General features: G+C 51.8%; 1 protein-coding gene across 4 annotated transcripts; it reads right to left on the bottom strand.

Moving 5' to 3' along the window:
- Nucleotides 1-5891: 5891 nt before the first annotated feature.
- Nucleotides 5892-17119, bottom strand: MEIS3 (Meis homeobox 3). 4 transcript variants are annotated; one of them, XM_019752668.2, is made up of 13 exons: nucleotides 16594-17119; nucleotides 14774-14955; nucleotides 14397-14556; nucleotides 14252-14302; nucleotides 13199-13249; nucleotides 12872-12970; nucleotides 10374-10485; nucleotides 10038-10186; nucleotides 9052-9128; nucleotides 8769-8827; nucleotides 8578-8661; nucleotides 8159-8228; nucleotides 5892-6325 (listed from the first exon to the last, which is right to left on the bottom strand). In XM_019752668.2, exons 1-12 carry the CDS (start codon nucleotides 16603-16605, stop codon nucleotides 8179-8181), a joined length of 1086 nt encoding a protein of 361 aa, XP_019608227.2. In that variant the 5' UTR covers nucleotides 16606-17119; the 3' UTR covers nucleotides 5892-6325; nucleotides 8159-8178. The 4 variants fall into 4 exon arrangements, with proteins under 4 accessions (XP_019608227.2, XP_019608226.2, XP_074172292.1 ...); XM_019752667.2 differs by having other exon boundaries at nucleotides 12872-13021; nucleotides 16594-17111; XM_074316191.1 differs by lacking the exon at nucleotides 14252-14302 and having other exon boundaries at nucleotides 6186-6325; nucleotides 12872-13021; nucleotides 16594-16746.
- Between the last annotated feature and the right edge of the window lie 243 nt (nucleotides 17120-17362).

Genomic DNA, 17362 nt, shown 5'->3' with positions numbered 1-17362 from the left:
CATGGGCTTATTACTTATTACATTTATTTCCTTTTGGTAGTTTATATTAAATATTTTGCTTCTTACAAAGATGTTGTTTTATTGAGTTATTTTAATGGTGTTTTTTCTTTCAATTTTATTGGGTAACTTTTTTCCAGGACCCATCAGCTCCAAGTCAAATCGTTGTTCTTCAATCTAGTTGTGGAGGACGCAGCTCAGCTCCAAGTCTAGTCGCTGTTTTCAATTGAGTTGCTGGGGGCACAGCCCACCATCCCATGCAGGAATTGAACCGGCAGCCTTGTTGAGAGCTCGCACTCTAACCAACTGAGCTAACTGGCCACCCCATGATTTGAGTTATTTTTATAATAAATATATAGTTTATATAATGTTTCTCTAAATATAAATATATTTGTCAAACATATATACTATGAATATGTTCTCCAAGTCGATACTTGCCATTTAATTTTCTTAACAGTGTCTATTGCAGAGCAGTTTTTAATTTTTATGAAATTCAGTTTATCATTTTTCTTTTATTTGTACTTTAAAATTATTTTTATTTTATTATTTTGTTTATTTTACTTTATGTTTATACCTATTTTTATTTTATTTATATTATTTTATTATTTAAAGGTTTTTATTTTTATTATTCGTACTTATATTATTATTTGTACTTTTTGTGTGCTGCCCAAGAAATCTTTGCCTACCCTCCCAGGTCATGACATTTTGCTCATATGTTTTCTTCTAGAAGTTTTATAGTTTTAGATTTTACTTTTAAGTCCAGGTCCATTTCCAGTTTTTGTGTATAACATGAGTTAAGAGTCAAGGTTCATTTTTCTGCATGTTAATGTCCAGTTGTTCAGCACCACTTGTTGAAAAGACTATTCATTCCCCTTTGAATTAACTTAATACCTTTATTGAAAATCAATTGACTAATCCACATGGGTCCATTTCTAGGCTTTATTCCATTGATCTATTTGTTGGAGCTTATCCCTGTATCACATTGTCTTGATTACTGTAGCATTGTAGTAAGCCTTGAAATCAGGTAGTGCAAATCCTCCAGTTTTGTTCTTTGTCAAAATAGTTTTGGCTGTTCTAGATCCTATGCATTTCCATATACATTTTAGAATCAGCTTGTCAGTTTCTACAAAGGCGTGCCGGAATTTCACTGGGATTGTCTTGACTCTACAGATATTAAGGGAGAATTGACATGTTGACATTTCAACAATAGTAAGTCTTTCAATCCATGAATATGGTATATCTCTCTTTTAAAAATGTATTGCAGGTCTTCCTTAATTTCCTCAGCAATGTTTCATGGTGCTCAGTGTACAAGTCTTACACAAACTCAGTACCGAGCCTGCGAGCCATGGTTTGCTGGCTCCTGGGGCTGGTCACTGCATCAGAGACCCTCAAGGGCTGGGAATAGGCAGGGAGAACCCTGTCATCCCTATTTTATGTCTGTTCCTCACCTGTGAAATGGGGATAATAGTCCCACCTCACAACGTTGTGAGTGTTGAATACATTAATCCATGTGCTTAGCACATAATAGGTGCTCAGCAAACAGTAGCTACGATTACCCCTAATGCAATAAGAAAGGCAACCAAGAAGTGCTTGTCAGTCACCCGTCTGTGACATCAGAGAGAAATGGGGGCATTTCTCACATCATGAATCTGAATACAGATCTAGGTTTTTCTTCCCTCTTACCTACTGCATCCAATCAATCAGTAAGTCTTCCTTTCTGCTTCCTTTTAAAAATTTTTACAGGACTTTATTGGGGAACAGTGTGTTTTTCCCAGGACCCATCAGCTCCAAGTCGTTGTCCTTTCAATCTTAGTTGTGGAGGGCGCAGCTCAGCTCCAAGTCCAGTTGCCGTTGTTCAGTCTTAGTTGCACGGGCGCAGCCCACCATCACTTGCGGGAGTCGAACCAGCAACCTTGTGGTTGAGAGCCCGTGCTCTAACCAACTGAGCCACCCGTCCACTCCATTCCTTTTTTTTAAAAAAAATAAGATCTTTCTCATTTTTTTTGAGGGTCACCATTCCACCATTGGGATCACCTGGGATGGACCAGAATTAGGTCTGCACTCCATACACCTGGGGTTGTCTCCAGGCTTCAGCTTCGGCGAAATGAACGCCCTTGGGCTCACATGGCACACTCAGTCCTCACCTCCCAGTCTCACCACTCCCTCCCTGTCAGGCTTCTGCCTCCCCGTTCCCTCTCCCCACTGCAACTGCTCTGGCAAAGTCAATGGTGACCTGCAACTGTTTATTCTTTGGTCCTCAATCTTAGTGGTGTTTTGCATTTACCTGCCTGCCAGGAGCTGTTAGTGTCAGCACACTGATGACCGTTAGGTGATACGTTAATTTGATGGCTCCCTGTCTCTGAAATGTGGCCCTGTTTCTGATATTCTTTCCCTGCACACCTTCCTAAGTAGTCTTGAGTCTGCCCCCTGCTCCCCTCCCACATTCTGCCCTGGCCCACTTCCACTCTCACACCCTGTATCAGTGTCCCACGGCTGCCATAACAAAGTACCACTGAACCGGTGATGCAGAACAACAGAAACTTCTCTCACATTCTGGAGGTTAGAAGTCCAAAATCAAGGTGTCAGCAGGGCTGTGCTCCCCCCGAAACCTGCAGGGGAATCCTTCCTGGCCTCTTCTGGCTTCGGGTGCTTTGCTGGCCATCTTTGGAGTCCCTTGGCTTGTGGCTGCATCACTCCAGCTGTCTTCACATGGCTGTCTTCTCCCCGTTTGCCTGTCTGTGTCCAAATTTCCCCTTTTTTATAAGGACACAGTCATATTGGATCAGGGCTCATGCTATGACCTCATCTTAACTTGATCATTTGCAAAAACCCTATTTCCGAATAAGGTCATATTCACAGATCCAGGAATTAGGACTTCAGTGTATCTCTTTGGGGGATACAATTCAACCAATAGCACCCCCTCTAATCCACCCTCCACATGGCAGCCTAAGGGGCAAAGCACAAACCCTTTACTCAAACCCTGTCCTTTACTCAAAATTCTTTCAAGACAGTGGAGTATTATTCAGCCATAAAAAGGAATGAAGCCCTCACACGCACTACAACATGGATGAACCTCGAAAACATTATGCTGAGTGAAAGAAGCCAGATTCAAAAGACCATATATTGTAATATTCCATTTATATGAAACGTCCAAAACAGGTAAATCCATAGAGACAGAAAGTGGTTTGGTGGTTTCCTAGGTTTGGGGTTTAGGGAGTGGCTGTTAAGGGGTAGGTTTCTTTTGGGGATGATGAAAATATTCTATAATTGATCATGATGATGGGTGCACAATTCTGTGAATGTACTAAAGCTATAGAAGCATACGCTTTAAATGGGTGGGTTTTATGGTATGTGAATCACATTTCAGTAACGCTGTTACCAGCACCTTCCATGGCTCTCCAGCGCCCTCTGGAGGGAGACCAGGCTCATGACCTGCCCCACATTCTGATGCGTCTGAGCTGCATGACCCACAAGCGCACTGCTCTGGCACATAATTCACAAGAGGCTGCAAAGCCACAGAGAGAGACACCGCCATGAACTCATACAAAGAAGCACCCAGTTATAAAGACCAGCTTTGCCACACAATTCCCACCCAGACACACAGAGCAACGCCCGGAGTCATGGACACCCCCACCCCTCCTCCCTAGCAAGGCACAGCGTGACGGCCGGCCAGGGACCCAGCCATTGCTCGGGGACACACACACACTCACTATTCACTAACTCCCTACAGCCACACACAGACCCCAGAATCCAAAGTCTGTAGCCATAGCATCCACACAATGGTCACACACACGCACGCACGCGCGCGCGCGCGCGCACACACACACACACATCAACCCTAAGACTGCCTGGCCCTGCCCACCCAGCCCACACTGGCCACCCGCAGACCCCGCAGGGGTCCCCACTTCTCCCTAGGCCACTGCACAGGCGGACACAGAACTCAGGGTCCGCCAGCTGGTTCCTCACCCCAGGAAGTGGGAGAGGTATTTTTAGTTACAGTTAACCTCCCGCCCAATTTCCCTCCTCCCCGAGGCACATCCAATTGGTTTAATTAGAGAGAATTAAGCGAGAGGCATTTCCAGTCACCGGGAGAAGTTGGCGGAGGAGCGCTGCCCCTCCCCCACTAGCCAATGTTCCGTTCCCCCATCCACCAGCCAGGCGGGGGTTGCGGGAATGCTCCAGCCTCTCCTTCAAGTAAACCTCAGGCCTCAGCCCAGCCCTGTCCCCTGCCCCATAACCCATCTCCCCTGGCTTTCAGAGCATGGGAGGGGTTTGCAAGTCCTTGCTGTCTGTCGTCATCCATCCCACTTTAGTACTGGCGAGTGTGGGGAAAGAGAAACATTCATCACAGCCATCAAAACAATGTCTAACTCCGAAAACATTTCATGTCAGGCCCTTTCAAAATCATAGAATCTTAGATTCTATTTTTTTAAATGACAGGCTGTTGAGCAGAGTGGTTAGCATACAGGCTGTGGAGCTGCCAGGTGGTCTTGGTTCTCCATCTGGGTGACCCTGGGCAAGCGACTTCACCTCTCTGGGCCTCGGTTTCCTCATCTGCTTAATGGGGACAATGATCATCCCATCTCCTGGGACTTAATGGTGGGTTTCCATGGTTGGTAGGCTATAGCTCCTAGAACAGCCTGACACGCAGCATGCACTAGATAAAGGTAAATTAATGCACAAAGGCGGCAGCCTGAACTGACCCCTACCTTGCGCTACCTGTCAGCTTCTAACAGTCAATGATGTGCTCATTTACTTGGCCCATGCAGGTATCCCCACTGGGACGTCAGCTCCCCCAGGGCAGGGGTCTTTGGCTTGTGCACTGATGTGAGGAGCAGAGTTATGTGCCTGGGAAATACCTGTGGCCTGAGTGAATGAATGACAGGTGAAGGCAACTAAGTGTCAAAATTGCTTCCTGCGATGTCCACCCATTTCCCAGGTACCTGGTCACCTCTGAGCTGCAGTTTCTCTAGTTACAAATAATGACCCCTGACTTTGAGCCCTTATGGTTCTCGGCACTTCCCTTGCAATACCTTGGTTAGTCGACACAGCAGACCTATGAGGTAGGCGTTGCTGCTCTCCCCACTTCCCAGATGAGGAAACCGAAGAGAGGTGAAGTCGATCGCCCAGAGTTACACAGCTATTACATATAATGTGTTCCAGAGGCAGGATTTGAAACCATGTCTGGTCATCACCACTCTCAATGGGTGAGGCTGCTCCTGCCCTGCTCGCCCGTCTCCCACGGGGCAAAGGAATCTGGAAGCCATAGTGTGGGAGATTGATGCAAAAGCGGCCCCAATTCTCCATCTCCCCTGTATCTGCCTCTCTCGCCATGTGAGTTCGCAGCTCCAGCCACTGAAGGGTGGAGCCTATGTCCCCTCCCTTGAACTAGACTTGAGACATGCCTGTGGCTAAGAAATTGGAGTGGAGATCTGAGTCGGAGCCTCAAAAGGCCTTGAGCCCGTCTGCTTTCTCTTGGAGTCCAACCAAGCCTCTATGTGAATAAACTGGACAGCATGCTGACTGATGGTACCACGTGGTCCAGTCACTCTTGCTGCCCCTGCTGCTAGCGAGCCAACCCCCAGAAGGAGAGCCCCCTTGCTGGCCCATTGCTGGCCACAGATACACAAAAGCCCTGTTGAAACCACAAGAACTGCCCAGCTTAATAACCTAGTTAAGATACCAACCCGTAGAATAATGAACTAAAAAATTGTGGGTATTTTGAGCCACAAAGTTTTGGAGTTGCTTGTTACACAGCAAAAGTTAACTGATACACAGAGTGCCCACAGACAGAGCAGGATAAAGAGCATCGATTACCATAATGAGTGATTCATGAGCTTCAAATCAATGAGAATTCAAATCTTGGAAGAGACATAAGAACTCAGATTAGTGGCTTTTTGTTTTTAAGACTTTATCATTTAAAAAAAAGTAGAAGACATCAGAGAAGGGAGGTAGGGGGAGAGGAGGGAGATGCGCTGGGAGGACAAAGGGAACCTCCCCAAATGTCGGATCCGGGTGACCCTCTTCCCCTGACAGCCCCAGCCCACCCCCAATTCCATCTCTGTCCTAGAGGTGGGGGCCCCCAGCCACCATCTTCTGAAGACCCAGGCCCGGGTTCTGGGCAGAGGTGAGGGCAGAAATGGGGCACAGAGCCTGGAGGCCTTGTTTTTGTCCTTGAGAGACCCTCAAGTGGGCGCTCAGGCCCCCCATGTCCCAGCGGGGCCCCAGGGAGGTAGGCATTGAGTGGGAGGGCCATAGGCGGTGGGGTCCTGAAGCCAGAGGGCTAGGCGGGGACCAGAACCAGGTGTCACAGTCTGAAGCCTGGGGTCTGTGGAGGGGGGAGGAGAGGCCACGTCAGGAGGTGGGGAGGGCGTCTGGCTTCATGTCAGCCCTTCTCTGAAGTCCCCACCGGCCCCACAGCGAGACAGACTCAGAAAAAGAGAGAAACAGAAAGAGGGAGATGGAGAATCAGAACAAAAATGGAGGAGGGAGAGAGATAAATGAAGACAGGAACAAGGAGATAGTGAAGACAAAGAAAGAGAGACAGACAAGGAGAGAGAGTGGGACAGAGGGAGAGACATGAAGAGAATCAGAGATGGAGATGTGGAAAGAGAAAGAGAACGAGGCATGCAGAGATAAACACAGAGAGACAGAAATAAAGAGAGGGACAAAGAGGAAAAGACAAGGGTGGGAGACAGAAAAGGGCAGAGAGAAAAGACAGCCTGCTGGGGGAGTAGGGTTGGTCAGAGCAGAGCTGAGACCCCCCTACTGACCTGCCAGGATCTGAACAAACCCACCCATCTCTCCTTCCCAGGCTCGGGAAGTGCCCCTCCATGCCCAAGCCCTCCCACGTCTCCACTCATTTACTAGCCTTTCTGTTGGCCCTGAATTTCTTACTCACCCACCTGACTCACCAGCCTCAGCCCAGCCCAGTTCTCCCTCCCGTGTGTGTGTGTGTGTGTGTGTGTGTGTGTGTGTGTGTGTGTGTGTTTGTATTGGGGAGAGGGTCTCATAGCTGTGAGGTTTCTAAGTGTGCCAGGCCTTTGCATATGCTGTTCTCTCCTCTCTTGCCTCACTCTTCCTATTCTTCTGGTCTGGGTTCCAAATTCACTTCCTCTAGGAAGTCCTCCCTGAACCTCTCTGTCTGGTTCTGATTCCCTCTCTGGGCTCCTCCGATTCCTGTGTTCCCTCATCCCAGCCTTGCCTACTCTGGCTTGTCACTGTCTGAGATGGGTCTGTCTCCCCCACTGGACTGTGAACCCCATTAGGGCAGGGCTGGGTTTTCGTGGTGATTACTGTGTGCCTAGCACCACCCAGCACAGGGCCAGGCACAGAATTGCTCAGGGAATGTGTGTTGAATGAAAGAATGAATGAATGAATGAATGAATGAATGAATGAATAGATGCTAAACTAAGAAGTTTGAACTTCATCCAGAGGGCACTAGGGAACCACAGTAGAATTTTAGTCAGGGAGAGTCAAGCAAGATCTGATCTGTGCTTTAGAAACTCCAGGCAACTTCTCAAACCCAGGCCTTTGCACAGGCTGTTTCCTCTGCTTTTCTGAGCTGGGTGAACCTGCATAAGTGACCTCCTCTCTGAGCCTCAGTTTTCTCATCTATAAAATGAAATAAGTTTCTCTCTCTAAGGGTTGTTGTGAAGACTAAACAAGATGATGTTATAAGGTCTTAAGAGCTGGAAGAGTAAAAGAATGTACCCTATTACTTTGCCACCTCCCCCCCACTTCTACCCAGTGGACTCCTATTCATCCTTCAATGCCCCACCCGGAAGCTACTTCCTCCATGAAGTCTTCCCTAATATCTCCTCTGAGCAAGCTGTTTTACTGTTTCAACTATTGTACTGGATTATTATTGGTTTCTGGTGTTCACTTCCTTCAAGTCCAGAATCTTCTCAAGAGCAGGATACTATCTGTGGCATGTCAGGGCATAGAGTGAGAGTTTAATATGTTTGGGGGTGTATGTATATTTGTATGTATGTATGGATGGATGGATAAATCATTTCCCCATCAAACCTTGGAGAACCCTCAGTTCAGGGACCCACGCTGCCCCTCCTCTGGGTGGCCCATTATTGGAGTCCGGAGGTCTCACAAAGGTTTGAGAGCTGTACAGCTCCCAACCTAGCACCCCTCAACACTGGACACTCACACTTCTCCTGAATCCAGCCTCTATAGATAATGCCACTCTCCTTCTAAGTTCAAACTCATCCCCATTGATCCTGGAAGACAAAAGAGGAGGGTTAGTGGATCTTCACCAGACTCTCCAATATGCACCTAAAGCCCTCCCAGCCCTTTCTTCCTCAGGGGATCAAAACAGACGAAGTCATAATTTAAGAGGGTGCTGATCCTTTAAGAAAAAGCTGAGACTTCCAATAAGTGGGCAGAGCCTGGAAGAAGCAAACTGTGAGGACAAGTTGGGCACTGAGAAATCTGCATTTGCATCATCAGCTCCCCTGTTATGCAAATGAGACACTATATTATTCATGAACTAAATCCCAGAAGGTGGAGCATCTTCACTGGGACCTGGCGCCTTGGGGGTGTGGCTTAGTTAAGGGATTAGGGCCTTACCTGGTGGCCTGACGGTCATGTGTGGCTGTGTCTCGGTGTAGCCCCCCATAGGCTGGCCCTCTGGACTGAAGGCTGCACTCTGTCCTGCAAGGGGGGTTGAGGGGTGCAAGATGAGCCCCCGGATGCCTGCGTCCGGGCTTTGACACTCCCCCAGGGATACCAGGCCCTCTCTTCCCACCTGCTCCTGGTACCTGTGCGGTTGGATTGATCAATCATTGGTTGCACGATGCGTCTCCGTGCGTTAATGAACCTGGGAGGGGGGTCATAGAAATGGAGGAGGGTGCAAAGAGGGAGTAAGAAAGAGGCAGAGATGAATACACAGAGAGAGATCTGGGAAGAGAGGATGGGGCTGGGGAAGGAAAGAAGGCGCGAGGGGAAGGAGAGGGTCCGAGAGGCTTCATGGCCTCCTTCAGCACCGCGGACAGCGCCGGGATTCCCACGCACGCCTCCCTGCCCAGGCCTCCAGCCCCTCACCAGTTGTTGACTTGCAGAATGGTGAGCCCTGTGTCCTGCGCCAGCTGTTTCTTCTGCTCCTCCGAGGGGTATGGGTGCTGTGGCCACCAGCAAGAGTCACCCTGCCTGCAGGGCTGCCATCTGATCCCCAAAGCCTGGCCCGCCCCCGTCCCCAAGGATGGCGATCCCAGACTGGGGCAGGGGACGGAAAAGCCACCTCATCTGAGCTTCTCCGGCCCAACAGAGGGAAGCCAGCCAAGCTTTGAGCAATTACGCCTGTGCCTGCAGGCACCCTCGCCTCCCAGCAATTAGAGGCTAATTGGCCAGCCCTCATTGGGGGAGACAGAGCTTGGGGACGGGGCTCCCCCGCTGGGAAAGGAGGCAAAACCCAGCAGGGCCTCTTCTGAGTCTCTGTCAGGGCTCCTCTCTTCTTGTCCCAGTTTCTTTCTTTCTCTGTGTTTCTGTCCATCTCTGACTCAGTCTCTCCATGTCTCTTGCACTGATTCCTCCTCCCCATGTCTCTCCATCTCTCTGTTTCAACCTCTCCTTGTCTCTCTTCCTGTCTCCCCTCCCCCTTCATGAGGCAGTGTGGTGCAGTGGTTAAGGCATGCCTGCCTGTGTTTAAACCCACCTCTGGCTGTGAGACCTCTGGGTCTTACTCTGCTCATCTGCAGAACGGTGAAAACACAGCCCCACCCTCTCAGGGTATGTTTGGCTGGATGGTGGGTTGGTGAATGACTGATGCATTGGTGAGTAGATGGGCCAACACACAGATGAATGGGTGGGTGGGTTGGGAAAGAGTGAATGAGTTAAGAGCCCTAGCAGCACCTGACACACAGGTAGCACTCAGGATGCTTTTTCTGGTCTTTCCCCATCTCCTTGAAATTCTCCCTGAATATTGCCCCTGCCTCAGTCTCCCATCTCTGGGACTCGGAGCCTGTCTCTGTGCAGTGTCCTTCTCCATCTCTCTCTGTGCCCATCCTGTCCCCCAAGCGCCAGGCTCTCACCGAGAGGTGCTGGAACAACCAGGCTCTCATGATGTTAGTGGCCACCTTGGGGAAGATGCCCCTTTTCTTATTCCGCCGTCGCTCCTGGTCCAGCTCCTCGTCCTCTCCCCCAGAACTGGGAGAGGCCACACTTGTGTCCAGTCCATCTCCTGAGGGGGGAGAGGCATGCTATGTTTGTGGACAGTGAGGGTGGGGGACCAGAGGGACCCAGAACCCTCATCCAAGACACCATTCCACACCCCGGCTCTCCTTGCCCCTCTGGAAGTCCTACTTGCTGTCTAACTTCAATCCTCAGACTGATTCCCATATTTCCCCTCTACCTCCCAAGGTTCTCACCTTGGTCACTGGAATTGTCCCCACTCTGGGAGGCCAGGCCCCCACTGGATGGACCCGGAGTCCCCAGTTGTATAGACCCGCCATCCTCATGGTCTCTAATCCATGTATTATTCTGGAAAACAAGAGCTGGAAGTCAGTACCAAGGCTTGGGGTACAATATTGCACAGTAGCTAAGACCACGGGCTCTGGAGCTGGAACTGTGTGGGAAACCTACCCTTGCCTCTTCCTTTACTATAACCTTGGGCAAATCATTTTACCTCTCTGTGCCTCAGTTTCCTTAACTGGATAATGGAGGATAATAACGGTCCCCAGCTCAGCATGTGGAAAGGATTCAATGCATTAATTTACATAAAGGTACAGAGCAATCACTCAATAAAGATGAGTTTATACAGGTCTATGGCACCTTATCCGAAGTCTTTGAGGCTGGAGGTGTTTTAGAATTCAGAACTTTTCATGTTTTTAGACAGTAAGTCAGTGCACACACTGAATATTTCCTAACACCCCCAGCAGGGTCTGGGGCACAACCTCGTCATCAAGCTCATTTACATTTCTGCAGCAAAATGGATGAATATTTAACCGAGTGGAATAAACAAAGGCTATAAATAGAAACGTCTCATTAGTTCAGGTCATATTTTGCTGTCAGATGAGTTTGCACTAAATTTATGGGAGGGAGAAAAACTTTTAGTTTTTAGAGATTTGGGGGCCTCAGACCTGTAGATCAGGCAGTCCAGGACTGTGTTTTCTTTATCCAAACTCTGACATACCTTGAGGAGCTTGACAATGTGTCGGGTTTATCCTCTGCCCCCACTCTGTCCCAGGAGGCCAACCCACCCATACACACTGCCCCAAGACTTCTTTGTCACTCGGCTTAAGGTTCAGTTCACTGTGGGGAGGCAGATTGGGTGTGTGGGGGGGTGGAAACGGCTGCCAGCTGTTCCTGAACCCTAAGGTACCCCACCTGCCCTAGTGATTGCCCTAGGCCCTCCCATCTCTTCGTAAACTGTCCCTCTCCACCTGACCCATTGTGGGTGCATCCTGCTGAGGCACAGTCCAAAGCAGAGCAGCTCAAGGAAGTTTCCTCCGGCTCAGTAGGTCTGTGTGGAATTGCTTTTTGGAGTGTATTAGAGGTGGCTTATATGCAAACTGCAGTATCATGAGGTCTGGAGGCTTTTGAGTGTGCCTGTATGTATCACCTGTAGCTCTTCTGGTGGATCCGATCGGATGCTGTGGGTGAGCACCCACCTCAGTGTACCTGAACCTGTCCTGAGACTGTTGTGTGGCCTGCAGTGTGAGTGCCTACATCTATGTCTGAAATGGCATGGTTGTCCCCGGAGAGGCGATGTGGCTGTGTCGTGGTTACTACGTGGGTGGAACTGAGATGCAGTGGGTTTCCAGCGTGGTCATGTCACTCTGAGATGACCACGTGGCCGTAGCTATCTCAAAGCCACATTTTTCTAAGTTTGTGGCTGTAGGTCAAAGGGTTGGTTGTCCTATTTGTGAGACAGTGTGTGGTTGTCCTGGTTCCTGCACAAGCAGACGGGTGGCTCTGTGACTACATGGAGTGGTTGATTGTCAAGGGAATGAATTGGAAGCTGTGTGAATAATGAATATGGCTGTGCCTCTGAGGGAGTCATAACCGATCGTCACACCCACGGGGCTGAGTGGGTGCATATGTGGGTTGTGGGCAGAGGGCCGTTGGGACCCACCTGTGACGGCAGTATGCAGCGTGCCTGAGTCTATGTACTTGGGGTGTGGACGTGTGCCTGTATCTGGGGGCAGGTATTGTGTTGTATAATTGCTGGGTGTGTTGAGAGTTGGGTGTTACCGTCGTTGGGATCTGCATGGCTGGGCTGTCGTGTGATTGTCGATGAAGCTGTACTGGATGACTCTGGGCCATGTGTGGCTGTTGAGTGGCATGGTGTGTGTGCACACCTGCCATAGTCCAGTGGTGACATGGCATGTGTGCGAGTGCGTAGGCACTGCTCTCAGTCTGGGTCCCAGTAGACCTGTATCTGATTTATGTGGAGGGATTGCCTATCTGTGTGGCTGTTGTGTGGTGGGGGTATGTGTGCCACAAACATACATGATCCAGAATGATGCTGTCCCAGTCAGACTGTGTGACCGATGCTACCGCTATGCAACTGGGATGTGTCTGTTTAAGTATATGGTGTAGGCTAACACGTGGCTGTGAGGGAGAATGGCTGTGACTATTGGTGTAGTTCTGTGTGAACCTGTGTGTGTGTGTAGCCGAGCCTATGGATGGTAACGGCAGGTGTGTGTGTGTGTGTGTGTGTGTGTGTGTGTGCGTGCCTGCACGCTGTCCTCCAGCTGGGTCCCTGTCCAGTAACTGCTGCATAGTTGGTGCAGGCCCCGTGGCCAGGCTGTCTCTGACTGTGGCTGCCTGATGCTGTGCGGTGTGTGTTCTCATGCTGTAGCCTAGCTGTGTCTGGGCATGGCTTTGGTTGCGGGGTGATGCCTGGTCCCCATCCCGGGCCCACCTGGTCTTGGAGGCTGGGGCAGGAGGCCGGGTAGTCCTCCAGGTCATCCCTGCAGCCGCCATCCCGATCCTCGATGACCAGGTCAATGGGCATCTTCCCCTTGAGGCAGGTGATGTAGCGGTGACAGAAGTTGTCGCACAGGTCGTGGACCTGAGGGGGCACCGGGGTACTGGGGGGGCCACCCGGGGGCCATGGCTGGGGTGTATGGGAATGGGGGTAGCATTCTGCTCCATCTCCGGTGGGGAGAGAGCCTGAAGGGGGGTGGAAGGGCGAGAGGGGGGGCATGGGGAGCAAGAGAGGGTGTGAGGGGAAGTGAGAAGCACTCACCTTCTCCAGCTCCAGCAGGTGGAAGCGGAGTACCTGAATGGCCTGTATCATCTGAAAACAAAGACAGGAAGAGACAGAGGAGGGGAGCGAGCGAGGGAGGGAGGGAGAGAGACAGAGGAAGAGAGAGGGAGGGAGAGAAGGAAGAGGAGGAGGAGGAGGGGAAAGGAGAGAAGGGAAGAGACAGGGGATCAGAAAGAGGGTGATAGAATGACAAAGATAGAGAGACAGAGCGAAAAGAGAGACAAAGACAAAGTGACAGAGGCAGAGAGAAAGAGAACAGAAATGGAATCCCAAAATTATGGGAAGAGAGAGAATTTGAGTCAGAGACAAAGAGAAGCAAGAGGTACATGAAACAGAAAAGGATCCATCACGAGAGGAGAGAACGAGGGTAAGCTACAATAATAAGAATACCCCCTCTTTTGCCTGCTTGCCCTCTGCTCCATTTGCCACCCTTCACCTGCAAACTACATTTCCCAGAGTCCTTTGCCAAAGGGTTGGGCCAATAGGAAGCCCTGGCGGGAGCTGGAAAAAGAAGGAAAAGGCCAGGGTATTCCTCCTTCTCTCCTTCTCCTCTGCCTTTTCTCTCTCCCTTCCTCTCTCTGCTTTGCAGCTAAGTTCCTGCACTCATTTTGACGTGGGTTCTGTTCTCCTGATGGAACAACAGCTAAAGCTTATCGAATCCCCATTCTGTGCCAGGCATTGTTCTAAGCATTTGACTCTCGTTAACTCATTAAATCCTCACAACAGCCCTAAAAGATAGAAATTACTACTAGCTACACTTTTCAGATAAGGAAACTGAGGCACAGGGAAATGGAACAACTTGTCCTGGTTCACAGAGCTAAGAGGTGACAGAACTGGGATTCGAACTCAGGCCATTGGGTCTGCGTTCTCAAACTCTAGGCTATACTGCATTGCAAATGAGCTAGTTATCACTATCTGAGAACATGGGTCAGGTGGTCTTGTCTCTGCTCCCCTGACCAACCCCAAGGCTATGGATGGCAGGACAGGGGACCCCCGTAGGGAAGGGAGCATTGTGGGGGGCCCAGGTCTCACCAGATTGTCCAGCTCTGGGTTGGAGGAGAAGAGGGGCCTCTCAGAGCGGACCTGGGAGGAAGAGAGAGGCCGGGGAGGGCACATCTTGTCTCCCGCCTGCCCTCCTCCCTGGCTGTTCTGGTGCATGGTGGATTGGGGTGCCCACCTGCTTAGCAAAGGCTGCGATGTCCTCATTGAAGGAATCGGAGGAGCAGACGTCACCACCCAGGGGTGTGCCCAGCCCAGCCCCGGCCCCATCGCGGGGCGAGCAGGTGGCCAATTCACATTTCTCAAAGACCAGAGCCAGCAGTGGGAAGAGCGGGTGTCTAGAGGAAGCAGGAGAGGAGAGCATTCATGAGGGGAAGGCAGGGGTCTGCGAAGTACGGGACAACTGGGAGGGGGACAGGAGACCCAGAGGAAGGAGATAGAGAGACAGAGTAAGAAAGATTCAGAGGAAGAGAAAAAGGTCCAGAGAGACCAACACACAAAGAGAGAGGCCTGCATTCTTAGACCCCATGGAGCCCTGGGCCCTGTCCCACTCACCCGTATATCTCATCCTTCTCCCTCTTCAGGCCATCACTGTCCAAGCCTGGGGGTGGGGGCTGGGGAGGCCGGCGGGGGCCGTAGGGCCCGGAGGCTCTCGGTGTCGGAGGCACTGCCTCCGAGAAGCCAGCCAGGGCTGCAGTGCCATCCACGATGCCTGGGTAGTGGGGCAGCTCATCGTACTGAGGGGAGGCAAGAGGGGGAGAGCCCCAGGGAAGCATCATCACTACCCTCCCCGATGCTGGGACCCACCCTTGTGTTCCCCAAATATCTGAACCCTATCCCCTTAAGCCCCCCAATGTCCCATGGAGCTGTGGGGTGGGACAGAGGGCCCTGTCGCACGGCCTTCTCTTGCACCCCTAAACTGTGACAAATGTCCCGTCAGAGATTCCTGATGTGTAGGCAGGAGGGTCCAGAGAAGAGAGATGGACCCAGGTCTCAGGTCTGTGGGTCAGGATGGGGGGGCGGGGGCAGGAATCAGCTGGCTGGTAACTGCCAGCACTTTACAGAATGAAGGGGGGAAGGAGGGGAAAGAGCCATAGAGAGAGATTCAGAGAAGAGACAGGGGAGTAGAGAGAGAGTGAGATGGTGAAAAATGGAAAGGCAAAGAGAAAGAGACAGGAGATTAAGAGAGATGTAAAGAGACAGAGGGGGAGAGTAGAGGGGGAGACAGAGAAGATACAGGAGAAAAAGGCAAAGAGAGACCGGAGAGAGTGATGCTCACGCACGGACACTTCCCGTAAAAGCAATGCATTGTTTGTACACAAATGCTCGCATACAGTCCCACTTCAGTTTCATTTCAGTTGTCAAATATGCACGTCTGAGCATGTCATAACAACTTATCACACCCCACTCCCCATGTGAGTCCAACACACACACAGAGCCAAACTCCAGGCATAGGAATGAATGAATGAGACATTTAGCACATACATGAATGAATGAATGAGGCATTCAGCACAGTGCCTGGCACACACTTCATGCACTCCTGTTAAATGCAATTATAACCCTGCACAACAGCACAAGTCCACTTGTGCAAACAGCCCCCAACAGAAACCATGGGCATCCGGGGGAGAGTTCTATGTCTGGTCATCAAAGAAGCACACAAGCTGGGGAAGACCTGGCAGCAGGGGTGGGGCTGAAATAACCCAGGTCAAACCCTTTCCTTAGAGATAAAGACACTGAGGCTTAAAGAAGCAAAGGGACTTAAAAAGGAGAAGCAAACGAGTTCCTGCTACCTCCCGTCTCTACACTGAGGGCTGTCCTGTGTGTTTTTCCCTCTCTCCCCTTTCACTTCCTCTTCTCCTAACTTCTCCTGAGCCCAGAAGTTGCATCCAGTTGCTCCCCGCTGTTCATCGCACATCCGAAGATGTGCAGTGGAGTGCTCACACCCTGCCATGTCCGCCCCCCCCCCCCCAGGTGCCTCCTCAGGTCCAGGCCAGTCTCCACTGATCTGGCCCATCTCCAGGACATAAAGGAGAGGTGAGAGGGGCCCTGCCTGTGAGACCCACCTCTCCCAGCACTGTCCCCACCCTTACCATTCGGAGGACTTGGAACAAAAGTAGAGCAGGGAGGATTGGAGGGGGGCAGAAAAGGGAGTGGGGGTAGGATAAAGGGCCTGAGATGGAGGGGGAGACTCAGAGAAGGGGAGATGGAGGGACAGAGTGGGGGGAGACCGAGGGGCAGAGAGAGGGAGGCAGACAGAGAGATGGTGGAGAGGGTGGGATGGGCTGATGGGGCCAGAGCGCGGGGAGAGGGCGAGCTGGAGGGATGGGGAAGGCGGAGACGGGTTAGGGCACAGGGGTGCCCGCCCTAAGACCTACCCTCCGGGCCATGGGCTGATGCCGGCGGCAGTTTCTGGGTCCCTCCAGGGCCTGGCCGGCCGGGAGGGCGCAGCCAGGGGCAGCCGCCCCAAATAGCCCGCGGTGCCGACGCCAGGGGGTGGGGCAGGAGGCTGGGTGCCCGGCCCCCCCACCCCCGCCGTCGTCAGTGGCAGGCGCGGGGCAGTGCGGAGGCTGAGAGCATGGACCCCCCAGTCCCCTCCCCCTGCGGGGGTCACAGCCGGGGGCTCATGCCGAGGGAGGGGGCGAGAAGGCGGGGAGGGTCGCCCCAGGCCCCCTCCCCGGGGGCCCCAGTCCCTCCCCGGGTCCTGGGAGGACAGAACCAGCCCGAGACAAACAGATCAAGAAACGGGGGAGAGTGGGGGTAGGGGGAGAGGGGTTGGCCCGGCCTGGGGCGGCGGGGGGCGTCGGGGCTCCCCGCGCGGGTGCGGGGTCCCGGCGTGGGCGGCCCGGAGGGATGCTGGCGGCTCTGGCTCTCCCTCTCCCCTTCTCCCGGTCTCTCCCTCTCTCTGTGGTCACATCCGGAAGTTCCACAGCGGAGATGCTTAACCCACTGTCCGCCGGTGGCGCGGGCGGCAGGCGGGGCGGGAGCGTCCGGAGCCCCCTCCCCCCATCTCCCCTTCCTGGGTAGGGGGCTGCAGCAGCTTTCCCGAGCTGCTTTCGTATCTAAGTCTCCCCGCTCTTGTCTTTCACGTTTCCCATCCCTCCTGCCTCCCTCTTTCTTATCGCTCCCCCCACCCCACCTCAGGTC

Source organism: Rhinolophus sinicus, linkage group LG11 (genome assembly GCF_036562045.2).
Source record: "Rhinolophus sinicus isolate RSC01 linkage group LG11, ASM3656204v1, whole genome shotgun sequence".
Lineage (NCBI taxonomy): Eukaryota > Metazoa > Chordata > Mammalia > Chiroptera > Rhinolophidae > Rhinolophus > Rhinolophus sinicus.
The sequence above is the reverse complement of the archived record's forward strand: the minus strand, read 5'-3'. Positions and strand labels throughout refer to the sequence as shown.